The sequence below is a fragment of the Phyllobates terribilis genome, unplaced genomic scaffold, assembly GCF_046119375.1.
Source record: "Phyllobates terribilis strain yellow unplaced genomic scaffold, ASM4611937v1 Scaffold_13__5_contigs__length_258822181, whole genome shotgun sequence".
Classification (NCBI taxonomy): Eukaryota; Metazoa; Chordata; class Amphibia; order Anura; family Dendrobatidae; genus Phyllobates; species Phyllobates terribilis.
This window is the reverse complement of record NW_027362773.1, coordinates 154,328,412-154,341,884: the sequence shown is the minus strand read 5'-3', so window position 1 is coordinate 154,341,884 and position 13,473 is coordinate 154,328,412. Positions and strand designations below refer to the sequence as shown.

Below are 13,473 nucleotides of genomic sequence, written 5' to 3'. Positions count from 1 at the left end.
CCATTACAATCACTTCATTATGTTTTGCTACTTTGTCTATTTGTCCTAATAGCAGTTTCTCATTCTCCTCTGTTATATTGGGTGGCTTATAGCAGACCCCCAGTAATATTCTATTATTATTTTTTGCCCCCTCTATCTCTACCCACATGGACTCGACCCCCTCTTCTCCCTCTCCTATATCTTCCCTTAGTCTGGGCTTTAGACATGACTTTACATATAAGCAGACTCCTCCGCCTTTCCCCTGTTTCCAGTCCCTTCTAAATAAACTATAATCTAATAAATTTACCGCCCAGTCGTAGCTATCGTTTAGCCAAGTCTCTGTTATACCTACGATGTCATACCTCTCCTCCGATATAAGCGCCCGCAGCTCATCCGCCTTATTGGTCAGGCTTCTTGCGTTGGTCAGCATGCAAGATAAAACTTTGGGGTTATTTAGCATCCTATTCTTCTCTAACGATCTAACTGTACTATCCCCACCCCCCTCTCCACCCTCATTATATTCACTTCTCCCCTTCCCCCTTGCTTGCCTCACATCCCACCTATTTCCTTGGTTTCCCCCCACCCCCCGTCTCTAGTTTAAAAACTCCTCCAACCTATTAGCCATCTTCTTCCCCAGCACCGCTGCACCCTGCACCGCTGCACCGCTGCACCCCTTTAAGTATTTGTTAACCAATAGACGCTGCAGTGGTAGCTCCAAATTATGAAGTGTCCCTTTAATTAATGGCTGCATTAAAGGGAGTGTGTCACCTGGAAATGACATTATTTAAATCAGATTTTTATGTTAAATGTATTTTTTTTAATATTACTTATTTTTAATTAAACAAAATCTTGCAATTTTCACTCTGGAAACTAGGATTAACACAAAACTCATACATCCTGTTCTGCACAGATGACTTTTCAGCAGTCTTGGTATCTTTACAGACAGGATTACAATAAAAGGAAACACCTCTATATACAGTAGATAACACAGGATCCACCATTCACAATAGGTGATGTCACAGCTCACCTCCTCCTCCTGTACAATGACTGATAACACCTCTATATACAGTAGATAACACAGGATCTACCATTCACAATAGGTGATGTCACAGCTCACCTCCTCCTCCTCCTGTACAATGACTGATAACACCTCTATATACAGTAGATAACACAGGATCCACCATTCACAATAGGTGATGTCACAGCTCACCTCCTCCTCCTGTACAATGACTGATAACACCTCTATATACAGTAGATAACACAGGATCCACCATTCACAATAGGTGATGTTACAGCTCACCTCCTCCTCCTCCTGTACAATGACTGATAACACCTATATATATAGTAGATAACATAGCATCCACCATTTACAATAGGGGATGTCACAGCTCACCTCCTCTTCCTCCTGTACAATGACTGATAACACCTCTATATACACTAGATAACACAGGATCCACCATTCACATTAGGAGATTTCACAGCTCACCTCCTCCTGTACAATGACTGATAACACCTCTATATACAGTAGATAACACACGATCCACCATTCACAATAGGAGATGTCACAGCTCGCCTCCTCCTGCTCCTGTACAATGACTGATAACACCTCTATATACAGTAGATAACACAGGATCTACCATTCACAATAGGTGATGTCACAGCTCACCTCCTCCTCCTCCTGTACAATGACTGATAACACCTCTATATACAGTAGATAACACAGGATCCACCATTCACAATAGGAGATTTCATAGCTCACCTCCTCCTGTACAATGACTGATAACACCTCTATATACAGTAGATAACACACGATCCACCATTCACAATAGGAGATGTCACAGCTCGCCTCCTCCTGCTCCTGTACAATGACTGATAACACCTCTATATACAGTAGATAACACACGATCCACCATTCACAATAGGTGATGTCACAGCTCACCTCCTCCTCCAGTACAATGACTGATAACACCTCTATATACAGTAGATAACACAGGATCCACCATTCACAATAGGAGATGTCACAGCTCACCTCCTCCTCCCCGTCCTGTACAATAACATAACATCTCTATATACAGTAGATAACAAGATCCACCATTGACAATAGGTAATGTCACAGCTCACCTCCTCCTCCTGTACAATGACAGATAACACCTCTATATACAGTAGATAACACAGGATCCACCATTCAGAATAGGTGATGTCACAGCTCACCTCCTCCTCCTGTACAATGACTGATAACACCTCTATATACAGTAGATAACACAGATCCCACCATTCACAATAGGTGATGTCACAGCTCACCTCCTCCTTCTCCTGTACAATGACTGATAACACCTCTATATACAGTAGATAACACAGGATCCACCATTCACAATAGGTGATGTCACAGCTCACCTCCTCCTGTACAATGACTGGATAACACCTCTATATACAGTAGATAACACAGAGTCCACCATTCACAATAGGTGATGTCACAGCTCACCTCCTCCTCCTCCTGTACAATGACTGATAACACCTCTATATACAGTAGATAACACAGGATCCACCATTTACAATAGGTGATGTCACAGCTCCCCTCCTCCTCCTGTACAATGACTGATAACACCTCTATATACAGTAGATAACACAGGATCCACCATTCACAATAGGAGATGTCACAGCTCGCCTCCTCCTGCTCCTGTACAATGACTGATAACACCTCTCTATACAGTAGATGACACAGGATCCACCATTCACAATAGGAGATGTCACAGCTCACCTCCTCCTCCTCCTGTACAATAACATAACATCTCTATATACAGTAGATAACAAGATCCACCATTGACAATAGGTAATGTCACAGCTCACCTCCTCCTCCTGTACAATGACAGATAACACCTCTATATACAGTAGATAACACAGGATCCACCATTCAGAATAGGTGATGTCACAGCTCACCTCCTCCTGTACAATGACTGATAACACCTCTATATACAGTAGATAACACAGATCCCACCATTCACAATAGGTGATGTCACAGCTCACCTCCTCCTTCTCCTGTACAATGACTGATAACACCTCTATATACAGTAGATAACACAGGATCCATCATTCACAATAGGTGATATCACAGCTCACCTCCTCCTCCTGTACAATGACTGATAACACCTCTATATACAGTAGATTACACAGGATCCACCATTCACAATAGGAGATATCACAGCTCACCTCCTCCTCCTCCTGTACAATGACTGATAACACCTCTCTATACAGTAGATAACACAGGATCCATCATTCACAATAGGTGATGTTAAAGCTCACCTCTTCCCCCTCCCTTCAAAATGAACTTTCTTGACTCTCTGAGTCAGTCTCTTGTTGCTGATGTCCAGGAGAAGAGCAATTCTGGATTTTTGTAATACATATATATAATATATATAGTAATATCTATGAAATAAAAAAATACATAAAATGCAAAAAAAAAACCTTTACCTTAAAAACCTGATTTAAATGATATTCCAGATTGTGATGACTCGTTCCTCCTCCTTGAATCCTGCGCTGTTACTATACAGAGACAATAGACTAAAGTTGAGTTGATCAACCTCCAAAGAAGAGAATGGTCGCTTACTCCTCATCGCTCCCTAAGGGTCTGTGCACATGTTAAGTATTTGCTGCAGACATTTCTGCATCAATAACAAGCTTCTTTGCAGGAAAAACACTATGTTAAAAAGATGCATTTTTGCATGAGATTTTGATTTTTTTTTATGCATTAAAATGGTTGAAAAAAACGATACAAAAATGCTGAAAGAATTGATGATCTGCAGATATGAAACTGCTTCAAATCTGCAAGGTAAAAAGAGCAACATGTGCATGAGATTTCACAACTCTCATTCACTTTGCTGGGGCAGTAAAATGCTGCGTCTAAACGCGATGTGTGAACATATGCTAATTAGTCATAGGATTAATAGTGGGTGAAACAACAACAAAAAAAGACAAAACGGAACTTTTCTGAAAGCTTTTTGATTCTCTTCCCTCATATCCAAACTTCAAAGTGAAGTCTAGCAACTTTTCAGGTCATGTGCCCTTCTTCAGGCTATGAATAGGATTTGTATGAGATAAACGTCTTGGAAGGAAAAGGAAATATCCAGTTTGTGGAAGGATCGCTGCGCCGTCTAGGGATCTAGCGAGAGAGTGGAAAGTAGTATTACCCGCAGGAGACCAGACCCAGTGGTACAGGGAGCGGCGGACGCAGAGGTGGACACTCAAAATCACCCACTTTTGGGTTTGATTTTCCCAGGTAGTGCCCAGTTTTCAGGATTGTCCAGGCATCATCAGGACTGGCGGCAGCCATAGATTGTCCTTCTGCCCATGGATCTCAGCATCCATTCTCTATGGATCGGACTGACGTAGACGCCGGGAGCTTACGGGAAGAGCCGGTCTAGATAACTCAGATCTCTTGTTGGAAAATCCCTTTGAGGCTTCTGCTTTGCAGATTTTTCCTCCCGTACTTCCTGATATGTCCTGTGATATTCCGGAGGTAAATTGTTCACACGCAGTAATTATTTGGTTTTATGAAGTGACAAGATAATTCTCAGCTTTGTACAGGAACATCATGCAAAACAGACAGCACCCAGAGTAATGCAGATGGCACTGACAGTCGGGGACATGCTGCTACTAGTCGCCTGTACAGGATAACCCGTGAGGAGCTGTGCGCCGGGGGTCATAGATCGCGCCCACCCAAGTCATCGATTTCACGATATTTTATTCAATGGACAATAAAAAATGATCATGTGGTTTTCGATTCGATTCAATTCAAGGTCATGAAACGCGTCAGTTTTCTGACCTCCATAAGCACAAACCGATTTCAGATCTCACTTTTTATTTTTTTTTCATCTCGACTTTACAGAAGAAGACAAAACTTTTTCATCTTTGCTTTGGCAAAGTCACACACGATTTTTTTTTTTATAGTACGACTCGTTTATTTCTTAAAAGCAGCATGAAATAGATTGAAAAACTTTTAGTCCTTTTTTTTTGGGGCCCATTGTGGGTGTATCACAGCGATACCAAATTTATATTTTTTCATGTTTTACTATATTCTTTCCATTTTTTGCCCTCTGGAAAGGCTTAAAAAAATAGTTTTTGTATCGCTATATTCTGGGAGCCATAACTTTTTTTTTTTTTATGTTCTCATGGACGGAGCCTGTACGAGGCTTTTTTTTTTTTGCAGAATAACTTGTAGTTTTCGTTTCTACGACTTTGGAATAAAGTAAAAAAGACATTTTGTTAAACTTCATTTTCTTTAGAGGGAAGAGACTAAAATATAACGCTTTCGCGACATTCCTCTTATTTCCGCATTCACTGTCCAGGATAAATAAAACATTAGTATTTTTTAGTATAATATAATTTATGTTTACTTATTTGTTTAATCGTTGATTGATTTATTTGTTATATACATTTTGAAAGTTGAAAAAAGTTTGTGTTTTTCTTTGGATTTTTTAATATTTTGAATATTGTATTTAACCTCGATTACATTTTTTTTTCTTTTAGTCTCACAAGAAGAATTGACTAATAATTAATAGATTTTTTTGTCCATTTAATACCTTAAATAGAAAATGTTAGAAGGCACTATCCGACTCGTAGCCTAGACCTGCAGCTGATACAGGCAGTGAACCCAAGAAGGCTGCAGGGATTAGTAATATTGGAAGTGGAGTATCTGCGCTAGTCTTGGCTTAGGTACTGGAAAAATTAAGTATAGGCAAATCGGTGAACGAAATTATGTTTATTTCTAATGATAATTCTTAAAAATATATGTTTTAAAAATACAGGGGATGGTGTTTTTTTCGCTTCGTGGGTATAGAGCTTTCTTGGAGCGTGTTTCAAAAGGATCAACCTAGAGGGAGAAAGGATGAGGGGTTATTACCTGGTACTGTAACTAGTTACAGGAGCACTGATGGGTGTCAGAGGTGATTACCTTTTCGGCGGTCTAGATGTTTTTTTGATAGATGTTTTCTAATCCGTGGGGGTGCACTAGGGGATTCTGTAAAAACAATGGGATTTTTAGGGAGAGTGGTATGTGTTTAAGGATAATGGTCTCTATTCCTCTAGTTCATACCTGATTTAGTGGGATGGTGGGAATACTGGCAGGGTTACCAATGTTGTTTTCCGGAAGGTTGTGTGGCTGCCGTTTTCCTGTTATATAGGAAGTTAAATAATTCTTAGGACAGTAGAAGCAAGGTGTGACAATGTTCAATAAATTAGATTACCTGAATAAATTGAATTTACCCTGCATCGTGCGACTCTTGGTCTAACAGGGGCACCTTTTGTGGTGTTCGGGGTGGATGTACCACAAAGTAACTGCAGAGGAAAGAGTGGAGACTCTCTCACTCGATTTCCTTGGTGGCTGAGATAGCTGCCAGGAGGAGCCGTAGAGGGTTAGCTCCTATATGCTCCGTAGACAGTGTTGGCAGTCTATGGCTTCACACGGGCACCTTTCAGTGGTGTCTGGAGTAAGGGAGGCACTGCGTAATTGCAGAGGAAGGAGTAGAGGGTGTCTCACTAGTGCTCCTTATTGGAACAGTTACCAGGAGGAGCCGGAGAGGGATTGCTCCTGTATGCTCCATAGACAATGATGATGCCAGGTAAAGTTGAGTGCCGGTGTTTGGTGGCTTTTGGGGTGTGAGGACTCTGCGTTAGTGTAGTTGGAGTCCTTATAGTAGGGGTAACTTCTGTCGTTGCTACCACGTACCTTTAGGTAGTTCTGGTGGTCAGCGTTTCTGTTGTTGCTGCCCTGTAGCCGAGGACAGTGGTGGTCAGTTATGTGGGCGTCTCGCCGCACATGGAGTCCCGGCCGGAGGCTCCAGTGAAGCGGGCGCCCTGTGTACCTGTATCCTTTCGCGAGGACCTGCGGGATGTCCGGTCACGTGGTATGCGTGACGTAAGTATTCACATGTCTTGCGATGGTTCAGGTACGGGTGGCACTGAGGACCTTCCTCTGCAATTACGCAGTGCCTCCCTTACTCCAGACACCACTGAAAGGTGCCCGTGTGAAGCCATAGACTGCCAACACTGTCTACGGAGCATATAGGAGCTAACCCTCTACGGCTCCTCCTGGCAGCTATCTCAGCCACCAAGGAAATCGAGTGAGAGAGTCTCCACTCTTTCCTCTGCAGTTACTTTGTGGTACATCCACCCCGGACACCACAAAAGGTGCCCCTGTTAGACCAAGAGCCGCACCATGCAGGGTAAATTCAATTTATTCAGGTAATCTAATTTATTGAACATTGTCACACCTTGCTTCTACTGTCCTAAGAATTATTTAACTTCCTATATAACAGGAAAACGGCAGCCACACAACCTTCCGGAAAACAACATTGGTAACCCTGCCAGTATTCCCACCATCCCACTAAATCAGGTATGAACTAGAGGAATAGAGACCATTATCCTTAAACACATACCACTCTCCCTAAAAATCCCATTGTTTTTACAGAATCCCCTAGTGCACCCCCACAGATTAGAAAACATCTATCAAAAAAACATCTAGACCGCCAAAAAGGTAATCACCTCTGACACCCATCAGTGCTCCTGTAACTAGTTACAGTACCAGGTAATAACCCCTCATCCTTTCTCCCTCTAGGTTGATCCTTTTGAAACACGCTCCAAGAAAGCTCTATACCCACGAAGCGAAAAAAACACCATCCCCTGTATTTTTAAAACATATATTTTTAAGAATTATCATTAGAAATAAACATAATTTCGTTCACCGATTTGCCTATACTTAATTTTTCCAGTACCTAAGCCAAGACCAGCGCAGATACTCCACTTCCTATACATTTAATAGCTTACATTACTTTTATTTATATTGCAATGTGTTATGTCTGTAGGGGCCACGTTCCCACGATGAGTTTTTGGTGAGTTTTTAGAGTTGAGTTTTTGTTCGAAAAAAAATTTCAAGTTACTTATTTTACTTAATGGATGCTGAAAATCTCCAACATCAAAAACTGACAAAAAGCTCATGGTGGGAGTGTAGCCTAAGTGTAAAGCTAAACAGGCAGTCAATTAGGGCCAAGATGGCAGACCTGGGGGCCGTCTTTAGTCCTGGAGAGGATGGTTCAGAGGGATGTTAATGTTTCCCCTTTAAATCTTTAGTGACATACATATCATGTGTGGAGGGAGTCCAGCTGTGTTATACACTTGACACCTTCCTATAATCCTGGCAAATTAATAAATTAATCCCTTAGATGCGACAGTCAATAGTGACTGTGACATCTGAGCGGTTAGATGGCAACATAAGACACTGATAAGACAATACACCGCAATACAGAAGTATTCAGGTAATAGAAGGCTCAAGTCCCCTATGGGGACTAAAAGAACTATGAAAAAAGTTTCACATGTTTTGTCTATATATGTATATATAAATATAATTTTATATATGTGTGTATAGATATACATAGATATATAGATTTATATATATATGAGAGCATAAAAGAACCTCGATTTTCCCAGTTATTACATAAGAAATCTGCACAAAAAAATTAAACATATCCATAAAGATCAAAATTATTAAAATATTAAGTGTTTTTTTTTGCCTGAATAACGACTCTGTAAAAAAAAAAAAGCCTAGAATTAAAAAAGTAAAGGAATAAAAAGCGATAAAAAACCCAACAAGTTGCATTTTAGCCCTGAAGCAGAGAGTGAGAAAAATTCTGGAGGTCGGATAGAATTATTTTATTTAAATATTTTTATATTATTTTTATGTATTTTATTTTTTAGGGAATTATATTATATTATAGAATTTAATAAATTAAGTTAAAATACTTTTTTTGCTTGTGCTTCCGCGCTGCCCAAGGTGGGAAGTCAGCGGCTACGGCCGTCCAACAGTTACGGGTCATTCCTCCACAGACGCCGCGCACCGCAGCTTCTACGTGTAGGGATTTAAGGAAAGACCCTGGTGTAAGGTCAGGAAAAGCGATAAAAAAATAACCAATTTTCCCACTGGCAACTAAAATAATGGCAAAATTAAGAGCCTTAGTCCGCAAAACGCGTTGGCATAGTGGCATATTGTGTTTATTTTTTTCCCTTTTGGTATTTTAATAGTTACTAATAAATAATGTTTTTATAGTACTTTCCATTGCTGGATTTTTTTCTGATCAACTAAAATAATTAATATTAAATCATAACTTTAAATGAAAGTTACGTAACTGTTATTATATTACAGAAATAGAATAAATTCCAAACTTTTTGACTTCGAACAGATTAAAATACTTAATTGTTAACTGTAACACGAAGTCTCTTCTGAATTAGACGATGCTGTTGGGAGCAGGGAGCTCTTTTATATAGTTAAGGGTCCGGGAATAACAGAGTTTATAATTTTAAGAAGTCTCTATATATTATGAATGAAGTCATATATTCGTTATATATAGATACTTCTTCACTATTTTAATCCTTTCACTGTAAAAAAAAAGTTTGGAATTTCTTCTATTTCTGTAATATAATAACAGTTACGTAACTTTCATTTAAAGTTACTATTTAATAGGAATTATTTTAGTTGATCAGGAAAAAATCATCCAGCAATGGAACGGATTATAAAAACATTATTTATTAGTAACTATTACAATATCAAAAGAGAAAAATATAAAAAGAAACACACAATGCCAACGCATTTTGAGCACTAAGGCCATTATTTTAGGTGCCAGTGGAAAAATTGGTTATTATGTAGCTTCTGTAGATCTAACGACACTTTTGCGACCATCCAGTAAGTAGATGTTATGGGTGTTTTTTTTACACAGGCATGGTGGCTCAGCAGTTGGCACCGTGGCTCAGCGGTTGGTACGGTGGCTCAGCGGTTGGCACGGTGGCTCAGCGGTTGGCATGGTCGCTCAGCGGTTGGCACGGTCGCTCAGTGGTTGGCACGGTTGCTCAGCAATTGGCACAGTTGCTCAGTGGTTGACACTGTGGCTCAGCGGTTGGCACAGTGGCTCAGCGGTTGGCACAGTGGCTCATAGGTTGGCACGGTGGCTCAGCAGATTGTACGGTGGCTCAGCGGTTGGCTTGGTCACTCAGAGGTTGGCACAGTAGCTCAGCGGTTTGCACGGTGGCTCAGCGGTGGCACGGTCGCTCAGAGGTTGGCACGGTGGCTCAGAGGTTGGCACGGTGGCTCAGTGGTTGGTATGGTGTCTCAGAGGTTGGCACGGTGGCTCACTAGTTGGCACGGTGGCTCAGCAGTTGGCACGGATGCTCAGCGGTTGGCACGGTGGCTCAACAGTTGGTGCGGTGGCTCAGAATTTGGCACGGAGGCTCAGCGGTTAGCTTGGTGGCTTAGCAGTTGGCATGGTGGCTCAGAGGTTGGCATGGTGGCTCAGCGGTTGGCACGGTGGCTCAGAGGTTGGCATGGTGGCTCAGCGGCTGGCACTGTCGCCTTGCAGCGCTGGAGTCCTAGTTTTGGATCTGACCAAGTAGACATGAGAGTCTACAAAACAACATAGCCTGTCGTTGGTCTCAGTGTGGAGCAGGACTAAGCGTCACTGCCGAGGAGGCCGGCGGGCTGGAAAAATGAGTGGAAGGTTCCAAAGGCAAACCGACCGTCATTAAAGGGATCGCCCCAACTTGGCAATATAACCCACCCTACCGATCCCAACAATGGGGTCTGCCGGAGACACCCATAGACAATGTACAGAACGGCGGTGCGCATGCGCGGCCACCACTCCAATCATTCTAATGGGTCATTCAAGAGGATCAATGGGGGTCCCAACAGTTGGACCACTCGTGATCCCCTATGCTGTGGAGAGTTGACAAATTGCCCCTTTAGGGTTTAAAAAAAAACACAACATAAAACTGCAAATAATATAATAATAAAAAGAGTAAAATGAAGAATGTAAAAGAGTAACAACGACTGGTCGAGCCGCCACAATAAGATACATTTCTTAAAGGGACCGAAAACCTAAAGCTCGCACTATGTAATACATGAGCCTCAATAAATAGAGATAAGAGATACAAATGATAAGTATATGTATATAATAAATGCTGGAGATTATATTGGAGACTCCGAGTCCAGAACATCCCTCCTTTATGACCATTAGGGGGCGTCTTTCTATAGCTTTTGCTGGGGGGGATATATTAGGGTCGCGGATGCTCACCTTACAGAGGTTCGTAAAGTATCCAGAAAAGCTGAAGAAAACACAACTGTGTGCGCGTCGAATCCTCTGATGCAAAAGTGTTGAACACTCAGGCGATTGTGAGTGTGGGAACAGGTTAGGTCGGTTCTGCAGGTTGCAGAGCACACCCATTCTGTGACGGAGATGATGACTACTCCTGATACTGCTCAGCGTAAACCGCAGCACCAGAATGGACCACTGCCACCTATTCCTCTGCCGTGGTGGTCTCCATTGGGGGGGGGGGAGCTAAAGTTGTACTTAAACTACAACTCCCAGCATGGCTTTGTAATCTGTAAGGGCATGCTGGGAATTGTAGTTGCACATCAGCTGTAGAGCCGCAGGTTGGAGACGACTACAATAAAGCAATATTACTGGAGTGTTGAAAAGGGGCAAGAACGAGGTGGCTTTCTTCCAGAAATGACGTGCCATAGTTGTGCCTCCATTCAAGTGAATGGGGCTGGGTTGCAATACCATGCACAACCAATGGATCAGGGTGGCGCTGTTTTTGGTGGAAAACAGTCATGTTTTTTTAACCCTGGAAAATCCAACTCGAAGTTTATAGGACTTGTGCTCATGTACGATCTCCATTTTTCTATAGAAGGGTTATCGGCAATCGTGGGGGGGTCTCAGCGCTTTGACCCTTACTGATACTTGTTAAAACTGAAATACCCCTTTAAGGCCGATGTGACCACATGCAAATGTTTGTGACTGAGAGATGGAATTGGTAAAAGAAATAAATAAAAAAAAATTTGAGATTTTATTAGAATCAGGGAAATATCGCGTGCGACTTTCAATGACGAATATTCAAGTCAAATGGAGAAATACTTCCAAAATGTCGCAGGTCGTCACCACGTTCTGTACCGGGAATGTTTTTTTTTGTTTTTTTAAAGTTCCCACTGACCGGTCGTTTGCTCCATAGGATTTTAAGAATCCTCCCAGTACTTAATCCAGACCATTATAATGAAGGTGACCTGGATTAATCATGGAAAAGCTGAAGTTAACCCCTTCATTATCAGCGGCGGTGCATTGTGCGGCCTCTGAATGCTCAGGATTACGGGAAGCCGGAGAGGTGGAGCCGCTGACGATTCTGACATCTGGAATGTCTCCTCGCCCACAGGTGGGAGATTTACATCAGGATTGTGCAAGGATCCGAGACGTCGCTAATAATCCACCGCATCCGAAATGAGAAAATGAATGAAGTTTAATACGGTGAAAAAAAGTAACACGACGGGAAAGAGAAATTCATCTTATAACTGAGTGTCAGCCCCTGTGTGTCCTGCGGGATAGAAGTATAAGCTCCGGAGGAAACGCATCTACCAAGAGCCAGCGCTGTCATGGCTGGTATTCATATATATGGAGAGAACGATAAAGATAGATAGATAGATAGATAGATAGATAGATAGATAGATAGATAATAGATAGATAGATAGATGATAGATAGATAGAGGGATAGATAGATAGATAATAGCTAGATGATAGATAGATGATAGATAGATAGATAGAGGGATAGATAGATAGATAGATAATAGATAGATAGATAGATAGATAGATAGATAGAGGGATAGATAGATAGATGATAGATAGATAGATAGATAGATAGATAATAGATAGATAGATAGATGATAGATAGATGATAGATAGATAGATAGATAGATAGAGGGATAGATAGATAGATGATAGATAGATGATAGATAGATAGATAGATAGATGATAGATAGATAGATGATAGATAGATGATAGATAGATGATAGATAGAGGGATAGATAGATAGATGATAGATAGATGATAGATAGATAGATAGATAATAGATAGATAGATAGATAGAGGGATAGATAGATAGATGATAGATAGATAATAGATAGATAGATAATAAATAGATAGATAATAGATAGATAATAGATAGATGATAGATAGATAGATAGATAGATAGATGATAGATAGATAGATGATAGATAGATGATAGATAGATAGATAGATAGAGGGATAGATAGATAGATGATAGATAGATGATAGATAGATAGATAGATAATAGATAGATAGATAGATAGAGGGATAGATAGATAGATGATAGATAGATAATAGATAGATAGATAGATAATAAATAGATAGATAATAGATAGATGATAGATAGATAATAGATAGATAATAGATAGATGATAGATAATAGATAGGTAGATAGTTAATAGATAGATAATAGATGATAGATAGATAGATAATAGATAGAAAGATAATAGATAGGTAGATAGATAATAGATGATAGATAATAGATAAATAATAGGTAGATAGATAATAGATAGATAGATAATAGATGATAGATAGATAATAGATAGATGATAGATAGATAATAGATAAATAATAGATAGATAGA

The 13,473-nt window shown here is 40.6% G+C and overlaps 1 protein-coding gene across 2 annotated transcripts in view; it reads right to left on the bottom strand.

Moving 5' to 3' along the window:
* ELF5 (E74 like ETS transcription factor 5) overlaps positions 1-11,237 on the bottom strand; it is a 54,600-nt gene extending 43,363 nt beyond the window's left edge. Inside the window, exons 1-2 of one of the 2 annotated variants that reach the window (XM_073658773.1) lie at positions 11,088-11,149; positions 3,448-3,519 (exon numbers count right to left, since the gene is read on the bottom strand). Coding sequence is in view for 1 of the 2 variants with exons in the window: in XM_073658772.1 (XP_073514873.1) it covers positions 11,088-11,237 (150 nt within the window). In the remaining variant the exon portion in view is untranslated. Of the gene's footprint in view, positions 1-3,447; positions 3,520-11,087 lie in introns of both variants that reach the window. The other variant, XM_073658772.1, reaches the window with a different exon arrangement.
* Between the last annotated feature and the right edge of the window lie 2,236 nt (positions 11,238-13,473).